The 18,270-nt window shown below is 40.4% G+C and overlaps 1 protein-coding gene across 3 annotated transcripts in view; it reads right to left on the bottom strand.

The window, feature by feature from the left end:
* The window catches only part of SORT1 (sortilin 1), an 86,945-nt gene that overhangs the window by 35,959 nt on the left and 32,716 nt on the right, over positions 1 to 18,270 (bottom strand). For all 3 annotated transcript variants that reach the window (XM_064372733.1, XM_021671940.2, XM_064372732.1), the window contains exons 4-7: positions 7,840 to 7,942; positions 6,822 to 6,986; positions 3,768 to 3,841; positions 307 to 356 (exon numbers count right to left, since the gene is read on the bottom strand). In XM_064372733.1, coding sequence (XP_064228803.1) covers positions 307 to 356; positions 3,768 to 3,841; positions 6,822 to 6,986; positions 7,840 to 7,942 — 392 coding nt within the window. The remainder of the gene's footprint in view (positions 1 to 306; positions 357 to 3,767; positions 3,842 to 6,821; positions 6,987 to 7,839; positions 7,943 to 18,270) is intronic.

The raw sequence follows: 18,270 nt of genomic DNA, 5'->3' as shown, positions 1-18,270 counted from the left end.
ATAGTTTGAACACAAACACAACCCATGCTTTTCTGCAGAAATCACTATGCATTTCAATTTGCTTTATATCAATACACTGCTAAGATTAAATACTGCCTCTGTGTAGAGCCTATATTTTTACTTGATCTGGGTAGTGTAGTAATTTGGTTTTACTTTCAAGATTTTAATAATCATTAACAGCTATCTTTAGCTATTACAGTTTCAGGAGAATGAAAGGATCTTTTATGTTTCTACCTCGCACAGTGCAGAAAATTCTACCACAAACGGACAACAGAACACTATTTTCTCGGACTAAAATATACTTACTGCAGGAGCCATTCGCATAGGTGGTAAAGAAGATGGTGCTGTCTGATCCCCTACAATGAGGCAAAAATGGGGAGAAGAAATGGTTTAAGACTGCTGAAGAACTGTGTCGACCTTACTCACAAACCTCCTAGCAGGTCTAACAAACTTCATTCACAGGTACCAACAAGCACCACTTCTCAGGTGCTGAGCCCTGGTCCTTCACAGCTCTGACCGTCAAGCTCCCCACTGCCCAGCCCAAGTGTTCCCCGCAGACTACCACTTCTTTATGTGAACTCTTTCAGCCAGTCATGCTGGTCTACTCACCCTCTCCACATCTGCCTCTGGTATTTCTGATGGTCACAACTGGGGGGTAAGTGGGTGGGGGAGTTGTTACTGGCATCTAGTGGGTAGAGGCCAGGGATGCTGCTACACATTTTATGATGCACAGGACAGTTCTCCACAATAAAGAATTCTTTGACCCAAAATGTCATTGGTGCTGAGGTTGAGAAACTCTGTTTTAGAGCACTATACTGTCTGCACAGCCACTTGGCGTGCATTTGCCTCCTGTTTTTAAATTGTAATTGCATAGTATATGCCTTGCATTTCCAACTACATAAATTAGCTTCTTCAGGGCAGGTACGATGCTTTGCTGTTACCCTTCAGAATCTAGTTCAATGCTCTGTATGAGCTAAATAATTTAGTTCTTCCATCTCAAATAGACAACTAGGTCAGAGGTTGAATTATTTAAAATGTAACCTGGAAAGGGAGTTTGCAGGGAACTAGATTTAGACCCTGCTGGGACTTACTAGATTACAACCAATAAAAAGTGTTGGTTTTGAGCATGTTCTTTCAGAACTTTAGGTTGTAAATTCCTAGAAACTAAAGATCTAAAAGCGTGAGTAAACAGTTAGCAGCAGCCTGGTTATCCATATTTAGACACTAAACAAAGAAACATGTTACAAAAGTAAAATCCTTGCATAGATACAAAACAAAATACTATTTTAAAAATCACTTTTTAATTTTAAAGATAAGTTTTTGTTTGTTTAAAAGATGGAGGCGTGTGCTCTGTCACCCAGGTTGGAGTGCAGTGGAGCAATCACAGCTCACTGCAGCCTCAAACTCCCCAGCTCAAGCAATCCTCCCACCTCAGTCTCTTAAGTAGCGAGGACTACAGGTGTGCATCACCATGCTTGCTTTTCTTTTTTTTTTCTTTTTATTAATTTTTTGTAGAGATAGAGTTTCACTATGTTGCCCAGGCTGGTTTTGAATTCCTGGTCTCAAGCGATCCTTCTATCTCAGCCTCCCAAAGTGTTTGGATTACGGGTATGAGCCACTGCACCTGGCTAAAGATGAGTTTCAATGATTAAAAATTAACAAAAATTAGCCAGGTGTACGCCTGTAGTCCCAACTACCGGAGAGACTGAAGTGTGAGGATCACGTGAGCCCAGGAGGCAGAGGCTGCAGTGATTAAAGACTGTGCTACTACACCTTAGCTTGGGTGACAGAGCCTGACTTTATCTCAAAAAAAAAAAAAATTACTTAAGTCTTACTTACACATGACCTACATGTTTGAGGTCCATTAGGAGTGAAACAATTTGACTTAGTTATCTTAAAAATTACTTTCATCTAGCGTGGTGGCTTATGCCTGTAATCCCAGCACTTTGGGAAGCAGAGGTGGGTAGATCACGAGGTCAGGAGTTCAAGACCAGCTTGGCCAACATGGTGAAACCCCATCTCTAGTAAAAATACAAAAATTAGTTGGGCGTGGTGGCTTGTGCTTGAAATCCCAGTTACTTATGAGGCCGAGGCAGGAGAATCACTTGAATCTGGGAGGTGGAGATTGCAGTGAGCCGAGACCATGCCATTGCACCACAGCCTGGGCGACAGAGCAAGACTCTGTCTCAAAAAAAAAAAAAAAAAAATTCCTTCCTTCCTGATAAAACTGTATAAGGTATAAACACAATTCATTAAAATACATAAAATGAAAGCAAATGTGGCATGTGTACCAGAGTGGTGCTGTAAAAACCTCATTTAAAAAACATTTCTGGGGCTAGACATGGTGGTCCACACCTATAATCTCAGTACTTTGGGAGGCTGAGGAGGAAGGATTGCTTGAGCCCAGGAGTTTGAGACCAGCCTGGGCAACATAGTGACACCCTTCATCTCTAAAAAATAAAAATACAAAAAATTAGCTAGACATGGTGGCATGTGCCTGTAGTTCCAGCTACTTTGGAGGCTGAGGCAGGAGGAGGACTGCTTAAGTTCAGGAGGTCAAGGCTGCAGTGAGCCATGACTGTGCCACTGTACTCTAGCCTGGACAAAAGAGCAATACTCTATCTCAAAAACAAGAAACATTTCTAGAAAAGGCCCACTTTGTTTAAGCAACATATTTAATATTTTAATCAATCTTGGTAGACATATTCTACACTTTCCTGATTCCCAGAGTACAGGAAACTCTTGGGATTGTGGGTCATCATCATGAACATCAATTTTATCAAACTATAACACAGTGTTCCCATTCGAAGTTACTAACATAAGTGTACTTTCTTGATCTAGCACTAAATAATTTCCTACTGTTATATTCTCTACGTTTTTGTCTGCTCTTTCCTAGTAATTCTATCTCCTTCCAGCTCTCGGGCTGTAATTCTGATGCTGCTACGTGCTTATTGCAGCAGCTACATATCCCACCTCTGGAACCAATCTGCTGTAAACTGGGATTCACAAATAAGCTGAAATTAGTCAAAGGGGAAGGAGAAAGAGGCTCTAAACAACATTCTGAGCCTAATCAGATTTTGGAGGCATGAAGTCTCTTAATTCAATTCTTGCTTAGCCATCCCTATATTCTCCAAATAAATTTCCCTTCACAAAAGGAAAAAACTAAAGCCCAGAAAGGTTGAGTCCCTAAGTAGCAGTAGAGTAAGGATAGAACAAAGGTAACGAGACTCCCGAGTAAGAGCTCCCTCCACTCCATCCTCTTTAAGCAGGCACCCAGAGGGGCAGGGCATCTCTCTGAGAGAAGTGAATGAGTTTTAGTGCGCAGTGTGACTTGGGAGTCTGGAAGCTCTTTCAGCTTTCTTCCTGATTCCTTGTCATGTTCTACATGACTGAAATGGAACTCTAGACAAGAGAGTGTAAATCTGGGCAGACAGAAGTATTTAAATCCCTAAATTAAAGCTGTTTTTTACTTATTCCAATTGATGTCACCATTCATAGAGAATAGAACCTGGGCAGGCAGCAGCAACTCAGTCACATGCCTTCTTTTATACTTTATGTTCTAATGTTTAAGTGAGACTATCTTCTTTTCCAGCAAAATGAGACTCCTCCAGGTCAAGGCCTGTGTCATACCCCTCTCTGATATCCCTTATGACACCCTAAAGATACTTGGCACATAGTTAAGTGCTCAATATTCATTCATGTGATTTTTGGCAGCACTATCAGGAAGGGTTTAGGGCTCCGCACAGATGGAGTCTTCTGTTACTCACCATTTGGCCAAACATACTGCTTTATGGATTTCTTCCCATTTTCCCCCAAAATTCTTGGACAGCCACAGGCCATTCTGAAAGATTATAAATGACTTATCAAAATTCTAGCTTTATCCTGTGCAGTTGTTTGTATGATCTTTAATAATTCATATCCAATCATTCAGGACAGTAAAAACAAACTCCACAGATGCACACATGGCTTATCCGGACCCTTTTGGGGTCTTGAAAGTTCAGAATAACAAATGTGTATGAAGTGCCTACTATGTGTGAGGCACTGTACAGATGTTGCACTGGGGATACAAAGATGAATAAGACACTCCCTGCTCTCAAGGGGCTCACAGTTTAGCAAGGGGCATAGATAAGAAGAAAGTTCAACACTATGCAGAGTTATAAAATGTGGTCTAGCGTAGAAGTGGGGAAGAGGAGGGACGCTGCATCAGAGATAGTTTCCTGAAGAAGACAGCTGCACTGAGTTTTAAATGATGAGCAGTGGTACCAAAAGAAGGCAAACTGGGAGATGAGGTGTTGCTGCACAAATAGAGACTAGTATTAGCAAAGGCGAGGAGGTCACAAACCCTGCAGTGTGTGCAGGGAGCTAAAAGCCATCAGACATTACTGGAGAGCAAATTCCAAGGTGAGCAAATGAGAAACTAACGCTAGGGAGAAAGATGAGGTCAGCTCACAGAGAGCCTTCCTTCTGTGCCATGCTAAGGGCTCCAGGGTTTATGGCATATGAGGTGCTCTCAAGAGGAATGTGTGCTAAGCAGAAGGATGACACAGTCCGTTTCACTTTTTTAGGTGGAGTAGTTGGATGAGAATGGGAAAGATGGATTTCAGAGGGTCCAGACTAGAGGCAGGAAAAGCAGTGAATGGCTGCCGCATTAGTTCAGTAAGAGCTAATGAGGTTTGAACACTGGCCACAAGGAACAGGCTCTGTAAGAATTTAGAAGCTAACATAGTAGAAATGGACGACTTTTCCTGCAGGGCAGGTAAAAGGTAGGGGTGTGTGTGCGCACATGTATGTGTTAGTTGGTCACTCTGGTTTTCTGGTTGGGGTATAGGATGCAATGTGATATCATTAACTAGTATAAGGATTAAGGGAAGAAGATCATGTCTGAGAAGAGTAGGGAGGAAGCTCAGTTTTAAATTGATTTAAGGTGCTTGTGGGACATCCAACCAGAGATATGCGGGGGGCAGCAAGACAGAAATATGATGCACTGGGGGAAAGCCAGGGCTAGAGAAAAGGATTTGAAAATCTCAAAAATTATAGCCGGTGGTAGTTAAATGGTAAGAGTGGAAGAGATTGCTCAGTGAAATGAGCAGTAGGCATTTAAGGGTAGGTTGAAAGGACGTTAAGGAAATATTAAGAAGGAATAATAGCTAGAATGGTAGAAGAACTAAAAGGAATGAAGGTCACAGAAGTCAAACAATTAGCATTCTCAAAAGGAGGGATTGGCCAATAGTTTGAAATGTAGCAGAAACCTGACAAAATGATGACTGACAACATGACACTGGCAATGGCCTCAGTGGAGATGGGACAGAGATGTCCTAGTCTAGCTGAAATTAAATGTAACTTATTCAGGCACAATTTACCTTCAGTACTCCTGTACTCTCACCCACCATTCTCCTTTAACTTTTTCTCACCTGGCAGTATTCACATCCCAGTATTTCTAATTTACCTAATTCTACTTATAAAGACAAGACAGAATCTGATATCACTGATTCGCACTTTAGTACAAATTGGTCCCTCTTCTCCACCCCAATTATATGTACTTCAGACGTACCCTTAAATAAAAGAGATTTCAGGTACAGAAGTGGACTGTACCTGTCTCTTTCTGAGGACATTGCTGTTTTAATAAACCTGAGACATTTGATAAAGGAGATGCAGTGGGCAAAGGGCAGATCTGTGGGTCTGTTCATTCCTAGAGAGGGCTTCTTACTCCCTTGTAGTGCTTTCAGCTTAAGCTGCTGGAGGCCAATATCCAGAAATTGTTGTTCTTAACATCTGAAGCTTACTCCCCAGCAAGCTAGTTTCCTTCCTCTGGCCTCCACTGCTAAGCAAAACTCTGGCCCTTCTGGAGCCCCTCCGCCGATCTTCGCTCAAAAAATCTCCCCACAGAAAGCCCCGAACCCAGACCTCTCTTCCAGGGCCCTTTATCCTCCCTATGTCACCTTTGCTCAGCCTGACTAGTTCACAGTTGATGATCTTGTTTCTGATCCCAAAGCAGTCAGCACAGCAATGATTCTCAAACTTTGGTGCTCAGGCTCAGCTGGGGATCCTGTTAAAAATATTAGCCACCCCACAAGAGATGTCACGGATTTATTACATCTGGATTTGGGCAAAGGGATGTACCTCTTGAACTCGTTCCTCAGGTGTTCCTATCTGATGAGAAAAGGCCATAAAAATGTAAAGTATAATTCTGATTACAGTCTAGCAACTCAGACACTTTGGGCTCTTAACCACAGTAAAGGAGACTGGTCCTCTGGGAAAGGAGAAGCTGAATGTGTTCATCAAAGAACTTTCAGAAGAGAAGTGAGAGGGTCAGGGAGACACACTGGTTTCGGCGGAAAGTATAGGAATGTGGTGGGGAGCGCAGGGATTTAAGACTCTGGACATTTAATACATGAGTGTCAAAGACTGAACTCCGTATGTTTTATAAACTGAGAACCTAACAAAAAAGAAAAAAAATTAGAAAGATGTTTGATTACAGGAAAGGAACAATGAAAACATCAGAAGTTTGACAATTTATGCTTGTCCCTTGTAGCATGAGAATGATTAAACTGTTTTCTAGTTCATTACTTCAATACCATATAGTTGCTTAAAAAAATTACAGTGATGACTAGGCATCATACTTACCTGGAATAGATAGCACATGGAAATCATGTCCTTTACCAAATAGAAAAAAAAATGTTAAAAAAAATACATACTTCATGCCATAAGAAGACTCTAGCAAGAAGTCCAATATAAAAGCATTTCCTACAGAGTCCTTATAAGACAGTATATTAGAGACTATAAAATGCAAACGGCAAGCCATGTTCCTCATCTGGACTTACTTCAGTGCTGAGAGCTAAAAGATAGTCAGAATTCTGAGGGCTATACATCATCTGAGTGAGAGGATGAAAAGGGAGATCTGTTTGCACAAAATTCTTCGCAAAATCTGATGATCTGAAGATTCTTCCTCCACGACTTCCTCCAGATACTTCTGCTGTTAATACCACCTGACAGGAAGAGGAAAGATCTGATTCAGGGTATGACACTCTCTATGTAAGCACAATCTATGCAAGCACAAAAGTTCTTATACCATTTTCACCAGACATTGGTTAAGAAATTTTAGCTCTAAAAGTAAGAAGAGTCATAAAAACAGATTAGTTGCTTCCATTCTACTCCTTAGGTCTTATTCTTATCAAAAAATAACATCCTGAACTGAATGGGGCATCGTATGTGTGAATTTAAGCCTAGGCTTAAGAGAGATTAGTTTTCCAAAAGATTAAAATGTTGTCACAGGGAATATACATTGTAATGTTAAGCAAGTGCTGCATAATTATTAAGAGTTTTGGTGCACCTTGGGCAGGGAACAAAAAAAGAAATCTGCGTGCTCAAGAGTTCCATTCTAATATGATCAGTATTAAATTGTGTTTAAGGCAGGCACAGTGGCTCATGCCTGTAATTCCAGTACTTTAGAGGGTTGAGATGGGTGGATTGCTTGAGCCCAGGAGTTCAAGACCAGCCTGGGCAACATGGCAAAACCCCGTCTCTACAAAAAATACAAAAATTACCCAGGAGAGGTGGCAAGTGCCTGTAGTCCCAGCTACTCAAGTGACTGAGGTGGGAGGATCCCTTGAGCCTGGAAGGTCAAGCTGAAGTGAGCTGTGACAGTACCACTGTACTCCAACCTGGGGGACAGAGTGAGACCCTGTCTTAAAAAAATTGTGTTTAATTTTAAAATATAAATATAGCAATACTAAACTAAAATACATTAGTGTTTTTCACTGGACCATGCCAATACTAATATCTGACAGCCCTGCATGTGGTATCAAGCACAAGCTTTATGTATCCAAGAATGAGTCTCACCTTTCCAGAGTTCTCAGGACCAATAGCCATGCCAAATTCAGTCCGAATAAAGGTGTTATTGATGAGATTTGTAATATCCTTAAAGTTCTTTCCATAATCCTCACTGAGAGGAAGAAAAAAAAGGGCAAATTTAGGGTGCAGTGGTCATGGATATTACTGAGTTCCTACCAGCTTTCATTTCCCTTTCCACCCACCATGCCGAGAGACTCAGCTCACCCTGAACAGTCACATTCTTAGCTCCAGAGGTACCCTGATGAGTCTGAAGAACATTCCACCCCCTTCACCGGGTGATGGGGGTTCAGGAATCAGGGAGTGACTCAGGATGGGCCAATGAGACAAAAGGGGGTTAATTTGGGGTTTGCCTCCCACTTATGATAGCCACCTGATGAAATGGTCTATATTCCTTCAGACCAGCAGTTCTCAATCAGGGTGTTTTTGTCCCCCAAGAAACATTTGGCAATATCTGAAGACCTTTTTTCTGAGACGATCACACTGTCACCCAGGCTGGAGTGCAGTAGTGCAATCTCAGCTCAGTGGTGCAATTCCCAGGCTCAAGCAATTCTCCAGCCTCAGCCTCCTGAGAAGCTGGAATTACAGGTGTATGCCACCACACTTGGCAAATTTTTGTATTTTAAGTAGAGACAGGGTTTCACCATGTTGCCCAGGCTGGTCTTGAACTCCTGAGCTCAAAGCAATCTGCCTGCGTCGGCTTCCCAAAGTGCTGGGATTACAGGCATGAGCCACCACGCCCAATCCTGGAGACATTTTTGATTATCACAATGCAGGGCTGAGGTTCTACTGGCATTAAGTGGTAGTGACCAGTGATATTGCCAAACATCCTACAATGCACAGGACATTCCCACAATAACAAAGAATCACCTGGCCCCAAATGCCAAGAGTACTAAGGTTGAAATCCCCAATGATGTAGTATGTGAACATGAAGTAAAAAAGATTCACTATCATCATTCCGTCACAGTGAGAGCACAGAGAAGGTAATTCCAGAATTCCTGAGAAGTAGAGCCTATGACACTGAATTAAATTGACCCTGAAGCCTGTCATTCCTCTGTACTTAGTTACAGAATCAACTATTCCCTTATTATTCAAGTTAGTTAAAGTGGGACCTATGCAAAGTATAGCCAAAGGCTTCCCAACTAATCTATTAATCCACAGTATTTATGATAAAACTGTAAGTAGGTCTTGAAGCTGTAATGTCTTAAAGTTTTTCCCCCTAGAAGCTACCATCCCTAGGCACAAGTCTCTAAGGCATTCGGTACACGAAATACAGCTAGGAAAAACAAACAAACAATCTCAACTCACAGGGTTTCAAAGCTTTTTCCAAAAGTTGATTCCAACATTATCTTTGAGAAGTATTTGAATCAATGTTTAGATTCTGGGAAATAAGCAAAAATTCCATAGCTGTCTAACCCTGACAGGTTTAATACTATGTATAGCTCTCTTACACAACACACAATGCTAAATCTTAATGTTCATTAAAGTATCCATCAATGGAGACAACTGTGCACTGCAAATTTTTGCCCACAGATAAATGTAATCTGCAGTGGTGTTCAATGATAGAATACAGTCATGTGTTGCATGAAGATGTTTTGGTCACCAACAGACTGTTTATATGATGGTGAGTCCAGAAGATTACAGTACTATATTGTTACCATGCCTTTTCTATGTTTAGATATACAAATACTTACCACTGTGTTACAGCTGCCTACAGTATTCAGTACAGTAACATGCTGTACAGGTTTGTAGCCTAGGAACAAGAGGTTATACCACATATCTGCAGTGTGTAGTAGGCTATACCGTTTAGGTGTAAGTACACTCTGATGCTTGCACAATAATGAAATCACCTAATGATGCACTTCTCAGAATGTATCCCCAACAATAAGTGAAGCTTTAATGTACATCATGTAAATGGATGTTGCAGGTTTTGGTAGCGGCCTCGACAAAGAATCGCAGAACCCTGAGCGATGTAAGGGACTGAAGTGAACATCTTGTCCAACTCCCTCATTTCACAGATGAGGAGTTGCAAGGGAAAGCGATTTATCAAAAGTCAAACAGTTAATTAAAGGCAAAACTGAAACTATAGACCAATTCTCTGAACTCTTAGCCCTAGACTAGAGACAACTCTTAATTATCTGTGAGGATTTTTTCCCTTACAAGCTGGGGTCTTCCTCTATCTTGCTGGGGGCTTATGACCTGGCAGAAGAGATAAGCTGAAAGAAAGCTGAAGACAGGAGGGAAGTATACATGCAAGTATGTAGGGGTCCCTGATAATATGTTGAAGCAAACTACATATGTCTAAGTTGTCTGAATGACTCTATCTTTCCTTAAGTACATATATACACACAGAAAATTCCTAGATAAATGAAACAGGCATTGGACACCACCCAACAGAATCCTATATTATGACCCTTCCTTTGGCTTTGGAGTAGAAGATCAGTTCTTATCTTCCTGCCAGTTGGCCAAGAGATGTGCATAAACAATTCCCAGCTCTAGAGTGCATATATCATCAACAGCCCTGTAAACCTTCCAAAGAGGTTGAAGCAGCCTGATTATCACTAGTTTACAAATCTGTCCTCCTCCATGACATCCCCCAGGGAATCTCCACAAACCTGTTGGCAAGCCTGGTTGCTCTTTAAGAACTTGGCACAACAAACACATCCCTGCCCTTCAGAAAAAGATATCAGCATGAGCAAAACAAAAAATCACCTGCTACAGCACTCTGATACTTTAGTCAGTTAAACAAATAGAGAAAATGGACTAGTATCAACCTGCTGGGACTTAAGTAGGGTTCCAGTAAGGCCACTCTGGGCCCAGGCGTATATTTTTAACATAATACTTTATTTAAATATAGGTTTATTTTCTATCAGCATACATATCAGCATATAACATACATCATGAAGAGGAAATCAATGAAGCAACTTTGATTAATAAATCTACTTTTCAAATTCTGTATGATAATTAATATGAATAGCTGTCAAATGGTAAGTAAATGATTAAAACCCTGTGAAACCATCTGCTTTAGAAACAAGTCTTTTTGGCCAGATGCAGTGGCTCATGCCTGTGATCCCAGCACTTTGGGAGGCTAAGGCGGGTGGATCACGAGGTCAGGAGCTCAAGACCAGCCTGGACAAGATGGTGAAACCCCATCTCTACTAAAAATATGAAAGTTAGCCAAGTGTGGTGGCATGTGCCTGTAATCCCAGCTATTCAGGAGGCTGAGGTAGAGAACTGCTTGAACTCAGGAGGTGGAGGTTGCAGTGAGCAGAGATCGTACCACTGCACTCCAGCCTGAGTGACAGAGTGAGACTCTGTCTCAAAAAAAAAAAAAAAAAAAAAAGAGAAAAGAAAAAAAACAAGACTTTTTAATAACAATTCTATGCATCAACACTAATATCCACTCTTTCTGGTTACCAAAAATAAATGATCACTTTTGCATGTATCCATGGTGTAAACAAGCACATGTTTATAACTCAAGAAAATAATGCTAAAATACAAATATATTTGGAACAGAGCTTATTTTAGCTTGGGCTGCTATAAAAGAATATCATAAACTGGGTGGCTTATAAACAGCAAACATTCATTTCTCACAGTTCTGGAGGTTGAGAAGTCCAAGATGAAGGTACCAGCAGATGTGCTGTCTAGTGAGGGTCTGCTTCCTGCTGCATAGATTGCCCTCTTGTCACTGTAACTGTACGTGACAGAAGGGGCAAGGGAGCTCTCAGGGGTTCTCTCTTATACGGGGACTAATCCCACGGGTGAAGGTTCTTGCCCTTATGACTTAATCATTTCCCAAAGGTCCCACCTCCTAATACCATAGCATTGGGGGTTAAAATTTCAACATGAGTTCAGAGGGAACACAAACATTCAGTATATGGCATCCTGACACCCCCGCCCTGCCCCTCCACTACACTATTCCAAACTCATGTACTTTTCACATGTAAAATATATTCATTACACATCAACACCTCAAGTCTTTATTTATTTTTTTTTTTTGAGACAGAGTTTTGCTCTTGTTGCCCAGGCTGGAGTACAGTGGCACGACTTCAGCTCACTGCAACCTCCGCCTCCCAGGTTCAAGTGACTCTCCTGCCTCCCAAGTAGCTGGGATTACAGGCATGTGCCACCACACCCAGCTAATTTTTGTATTTTTAGTAGAGACAGGGTTTCACCATGTTGGCCAGGCTGGTCTCGAACTCCTGACCTCAGGTGATCCACCCTCCTCAGCCTCCCAAAGTGCTGGGATTACAAGTGTGAGCCACCGTGCCCGGCCTAAAAGTCTTAACTTGTTCCAGCATCAACTGTAAAGTCTAAAATCCAAAGTGTCATCTCAATGTCATCTATATCAGATAAAGGTGAGACTCAAGAAGGTATGATTCATCCTGAAGCAAATTGCTCTTCAGTTGTGTACCTGTAAAACCAAACAAGTTATGCACTTCCAAAATACAATAGTGGGACAGGCACAGTATAGACATTTCCATTCCAAAAAAGGGAAATGGGAAAAATGAAAGGGGACTTTACGTCTAAAATACAGGCAAACTTCATGAGATATATTTATCTCAATACTTTTAAAGAGTAGTCTTAAGGCCGGGCATAGTGGCTCACTCCTGTAATCCTAGCACTTTGGGAGGCCAAGGTGGGAGGATTGCTTGAGGCCAGGAGTTTGAGACTAGCCTGGGCAACATGGTGAAATACCATCTCGACAAAATATATAAAAATTAGCCAGGACGGTGATTTCCAGCCTGTAGTCCCAGCCACTCAGGAGGCTGAGGCAGGAGGATCACTTGAGCCCAGGAAGTCGAGGCTACAGTGAGCAAAGATCATAAGCCAATGCATTCCAGCCTGGGCAACAGTGCGAGACCCTGTCTCAAAATTAAGTAAATAAAGAGCGGGTCTTGCTCTGCCACCCAGGCTGGGGTGCAATGATGTGATCATAGCTCACTGTAGTCTAGAACTCCCAGGCTCAAGCAATTCTTCTGCCTTAGCCTCCCAAGTAGCTGGGACTAGAGTCGTGTCACCACACTCAATTTCTTTCTTCTTTGGTGGAAATGGGTCTCACTTGTTGCCCAGGCTGGTCTCAAACTCCTGGCCTCAAGCAATACTCCCATTGCAGCCTCCCAAAGTGCTGGGATTGCAAGTGTGAGCCACTGCACCTGGCCTAGCTATTAAAGCTTGAAAATAATTCTCTTTGGCTCTCTATGCTCTGTCGTACAGGTCCAATGTTGGGGACGGGGTCCCTTCTCTTCCCAGACACGCTGGCAGTGTGGTCTTGCTCTGCAGCCTTGATGGAAAGGGGGCAGGCCCCCAAGGATCTGGGTGGCCCTGCACCCATGGCTTTGGGTGATGGTCCCTTCTTTTGAAATTGAGGAGGCAGCCTTGGTGATCCCTGAATTGCCTTGTCTTAAAGAACAGTGCACATTCGCAACTGAATAGCTCTGTGGTCCTTGAAATCTGAAAGTCTTCCCTCATTGGGTTTAAACTGGCAGTTTTCCTGCTGGGGTAGTTGATTATGTTCTCAGTTCACATTCATGCTAATCTCTTTAAGAAATGGTCACTCCGCCACATTCTAATTATTCTCAGTTTGTGCAATATAGACTGAGAATTTTCCAAATCTTTAAGTACTGCTTCCTTCTTGCTTAACAACTTTGTCTTTAAGTCATTTCTCTCTTCCCACATTTTACTACCAGCAGTCAAGAGGAACTGAGCTGCAACTTCAATACTTTACTTAGATACTGTTTCAGCTAAATATCCAATGCCATTGCCTGCCAGTTCTACTTTCCACAAAACACTAGAACATAAACACAATTCAACCGAGTTCTCTGCCATTTTATAACAAAGATTGTCTTTTCTCTGTTGTCCAATAACATGTTCCACATTTCTGCCAGAAATCCCATCATAATGGCTTTTATGCTCCACATTTTTACGAATATTCTACCATTGATTACTTAGGTATTCTCTAAGATGTAAGTTTTCTCCACAGCCCTCCTCTTCTCTTTCTGAGCCTTCACCAGAATCATCTTTAAGTTTCATTAACAGCTATGTAGGCTTTTTTAAGCATGCACCTCAAAATTCTTTTTTTTTTCCTTTTTTCCTTTTTTGAGACGGAGTTTCGCTTTTGTCACCCAGGCTGGAGTGCAATGGTGCGATCTTGGCTCACCGCAACCTCTGCCTCCTGAGTTCAAGCAATTCTCCTGCCTTAGTCTCCCGAGTAGCTGGGACTACAGGCATGCGTCATCATGCCCAGCTAATTTTTGTATTTTTAGTAGAGACGGGGTTTCACCATGTTGACCAGGATGGTCTCGATCTCTTGAGCTCATGATCCACCTGCCTCGGCCTCCCAAAGTGCTGGAATTATAGGTGTAAGCCACCGTGCCCGGCCCACACCTCAAAATTCTTTCTGCTTCTACCCATTTTCTTTTGTGCACTTTGCCAAGATTAAGCCACTATAAATTATAACATAAAAGAAACAAGGATGATGGCAAACTCTTGAAAATATTGTTTTGTAGTTTTTACTAATTGAGAAAGTTTATACAATCTTCATTATTCATCATGGATTCTATATCTGTACATCTATCTACCTTCTTAAATTTATTTGTAACCCCCAAATCAATACTTATGGTACCTTGCCAGTCATTTACAGAGCAGCAAAACTTTGACTCACCCAGTGTACACTCCCAGCTGAGGTCAAACAAGGTGATGCTTTGCCTTTGTGTTCAGGTCTAATACTATAAACCAGTGTCCTTTTCACAGTCTATTTAGTGCTGTGTTTTTGCATGTTTATGTTTTTTGGGGTAGTTTTTCTGTTTAAATGGCCTCCAAGTGCAGTGTCAACATGCTGTTTAGTGTTCCTAAACACAAGAAGACTTTGATGTGCCTCATGGAGGAAATACGAGTATGTGAGACAAGCTTTGTTTGGGAAAGAGTTGTACTGCTGTTGGCCATGAGTTCAGTGTTAAAGAATCAATAATACGCATTAAATAAGGTATCTTTAAACAGAAACACTCATAAAACAAAGTTATGTATTGATCATCTGATGAAAACGAGTGCTGTGACAAGAGGTTTGCAGAAACCTAACCCTGTATTTCCCCGTAGGAGCAATGGTTCACTATTAACTAATTCAGTACTCACGGCAACTTTACAGAACATAACTATCACTAATGACAACCCACTGTACTGAGATTTCCAGTTAAAAGATCAATAGGGAGAATGTAGTTTATTAAAACTTATCAAAAGAATTATGGACTTGAAACTATGGCTGGGTAAAACTGGCAAGATTTGAATTCATAATAAACTTAATTCCCAATATTTCAGTCTCTTTTTTCCCCACTGTCTGATGCTACCTTGTGTTTTTATTCAAATATTTTCTGTTTTATCATTATTGGGACAGGATACATGTTTTCTATAGAAATTTTGAAACTACGAGCGGGAAAATAAAGAGAGTAAGATATTGTAAATAAAACCACAGAACTTTTAATCAGAAGGAACATGAATATGCATTTGGGGGTCTTCATCTTACTCTGATTGACAACTTTATGTGTATAAAAGTGAAGCTGTATTAAAGGCAAAATGCAATCATATTTTAATATACATTTTCTTTAAAAAAAAGGAAGAAAAATATATGTTGTAAATGGAATTTATGCCAACTTTGGAACTGAAATGTGCAATCATTAATAATCTACTGTAGCGAAAACTGAACTAAGCATATCATTAAAAAGGTTGTTACACAAGATGCCTTTAAGAAGCTGGTTTACTGCACTAGCAGCACTCTGCATTGTATACTTTTAAGTTATCCTTTAAAAAAAAAATCTCAAGTAACATCCTGAAAAACTTACATTGACTATGTAATATATTTTAATGTAAAACCTCTTATAGATTTCCTTATTAATTTCCAAAATTTGAGCAACTCTCAATAGGAAATAAAAACCAGAAATAAAATAGCCCAGCAGCCTTTGTGGTATTAATAATTACGTATACAATACTGGTATAGAATAATGCTTACATTTGCTTCCCTAAGTAAATCATAGAAGGAAAAGTTGGATTCAAGACATCATAAAACAAAAAGATGGAAAATATCTTTTAGTTGCCAAAAATCAAATTGTCATCTTAATTGTAGCTAGTTTATTTCTTTAGCTTCATATGTACACAGGAGAGACAAAGATACTGTATAATCCATTATGGAAACAAATATTCCTTATAAGAAAATCAAAATTTATACTATACAAACATGATTCCTTTAAATGGAAAATATGTATATATATGTGTGTGTGTGTATATATACATACACACAAACATATGTAGATATAAACATGTATATACACACATACACACACACACACAAACACACACATATATAATCTCCCAAATCTTTCAATAATTCTTTTTCACAGCCTAAGGATAGAAGTATACTCCTTCTAACTCTGTATATCAACAGAGACAACTTCCTTCTACTCTTGTGAGACTTCATGCTGTAATACATAGAGCAGGTGGTATGCGATTTGCTGTTTTCTATTTGAAATCCAAATGAACCTTTAACCATATAAGATTTAGTAAGCAAAGATAGTCTAATGAATAATATAATCATCAATGTTGTGAAAAACAGACAAGTCTTCAGAGTGGATTCAATGAGCTTTTATTTGTAATTGGGCAACTTCAGCATATTTAGAAACCATTTTGATCAAACTGCTTCTTCCCTTTTTCATTTCTGAAACAACATTTGCCTCTTGGTTGACATGTTCAACATAAGTCACTTTAGGCCAGCCCAGTTGGAAAAGCAACAAGGCACATTTGCAGTTTCCGCCTAAACTCTGGAAGTGGGGACAGAGTCAGTTTCAACTTCATGACAGGGAAGAGATAATATTGAAAGTCAATGTGGTTAAAAAAAAAAAGAAATGAAACACTGCTGGGCAACATGGAAAAAAAAAGTAGCTTGGTAACATTATAGTGAATCAGAAATAAATAGAATTGCACTCTAGTAAAGTATATGTCAGGAAAGCAGGGTTTCTCACAAGACTAGACAAAAATAGGCTGAAAAAAGGTTTGAGTCCAATAGTGGTGGTATTTAAACAGTGACATGGCAGTACTGGTTCTTGTTTTTGTTTTTAATGTCTTAAGTTGTTGAGGTATTAGGTATAGAAGATAATTCAACCTGGAGAAAGCGGCATTTAGCAAATAGCCTTTAAAACATGTTGACATCCAACAGAGAGAGGTTTTCCTTTACTACTAAAAAATAAGCATCCCTTATGGCACAAATGTGTATATTTATCATAATAGCATTAGTTACTGTGAAAAAAAATAGCTACAACCTAACTATCTAATTGAACGATGATTAAGTAAATTATGTCAACCTGAAAAAATGAGGAGTTACTAGCAGAGTGAAGGTATGAGTACTGACGGATCAGCATAGATGTAGGTCATAATGCCAAGTGTTAGTAACATTTGCATGTTGGCAGGGGCTAGGGGGTGCAGTGTGTATTTGTAGATGTGGAGGCATCTGGGGGCAGACAATCACTTTTTAGCAACTTGTGTGGAAGGCTTCAAATTCATTTTAACAACTGGTACGGCAATGCCAGTAGCTAACAGCATCAAGTTTTTCCTCCATGCCAGGCACTGCAGAGCATACCTCACAACAGCTCTGAGGCAGGCATTATTATTGTCCTTTTACAGATGACAAAAGACTTAGGAGGCTGAATGACATTCCCAAGTTCATTCTGTTTGCAACGACAGTGCTGCAATTCAATCCTAAGCCTACTTGGAAACAAAGCTTGACAACATTTTGCTATTCCACACTGCTTCCCAATACTCTACAGCTATATTATACAGCATTAAAGGAGAAGGTCAGGATAATAAACTGCAAATAAATTAAGATTATACTTCGCTGTATGGTGAACTTATTTCTTTCCTTTAAAATTTTCAAATGTCCTATATGATTATACCGCTTTTATAATAAAACACAGGTTGGTAAGAAAACTATCATGAGAAGAGATTTTATTTTTTTGAGAAAGGATATCGCTCTGTCACCCAGACTGGAGCGCAGTGATGTGATCATAGCTACTGCAGCCTCAACCTCCCAGACCCAAGAGATGCTCCTACCTCAACTTCCCATGTAGCTGGGACCACAGGTGTGTGACACCTTGCCCAGCTACTTTTGTGAGGAGAGATTTTATGATAGCAAAGATTCTTAAACACTGGAAAGAGTTACTGAAGTAAAGTTATACATTTTAAATGCATTTTTCTCTTCCCAAATAGGATGCTTTTCATCTGTCTAAAATGGTTCAACTACTGTTCTGATTGAATAAACAAAGTCACCTATTTTTTTCCCCCCTGAGATGGAGTCTTGCTCTGTTGCCCAGGCTGGAGTGCAGTGGTGCAATCTCAGCTCACTGTAATCTCTGTCTCCCAGGTTCAAGCAATTCTCCTGCT

The sequence above is a fragment of the Aotus nancymaae genome, unplaced genomic scaffold (assembly GCF_030222135.1).
Source record: "Aotus nancymaae isolate 86718 unplaced genomic scaffold, 86718_ANA_hifiasm-v0.15.2.pri h1tg000007l, whole genome shotgun sequence".
In the NCBI taxonomy this organism is placed as follows: Eukaryota; Metazoa; Chordata; class Mammalia; order Primates; family Aotidae; genus Aotus; species Aotus nancymaae.
The sequence above is the reverse complement of the archived record's forward strand: the minus strand, read 5'-3'. Positions and strand labels throughout refer to the sequence as shown.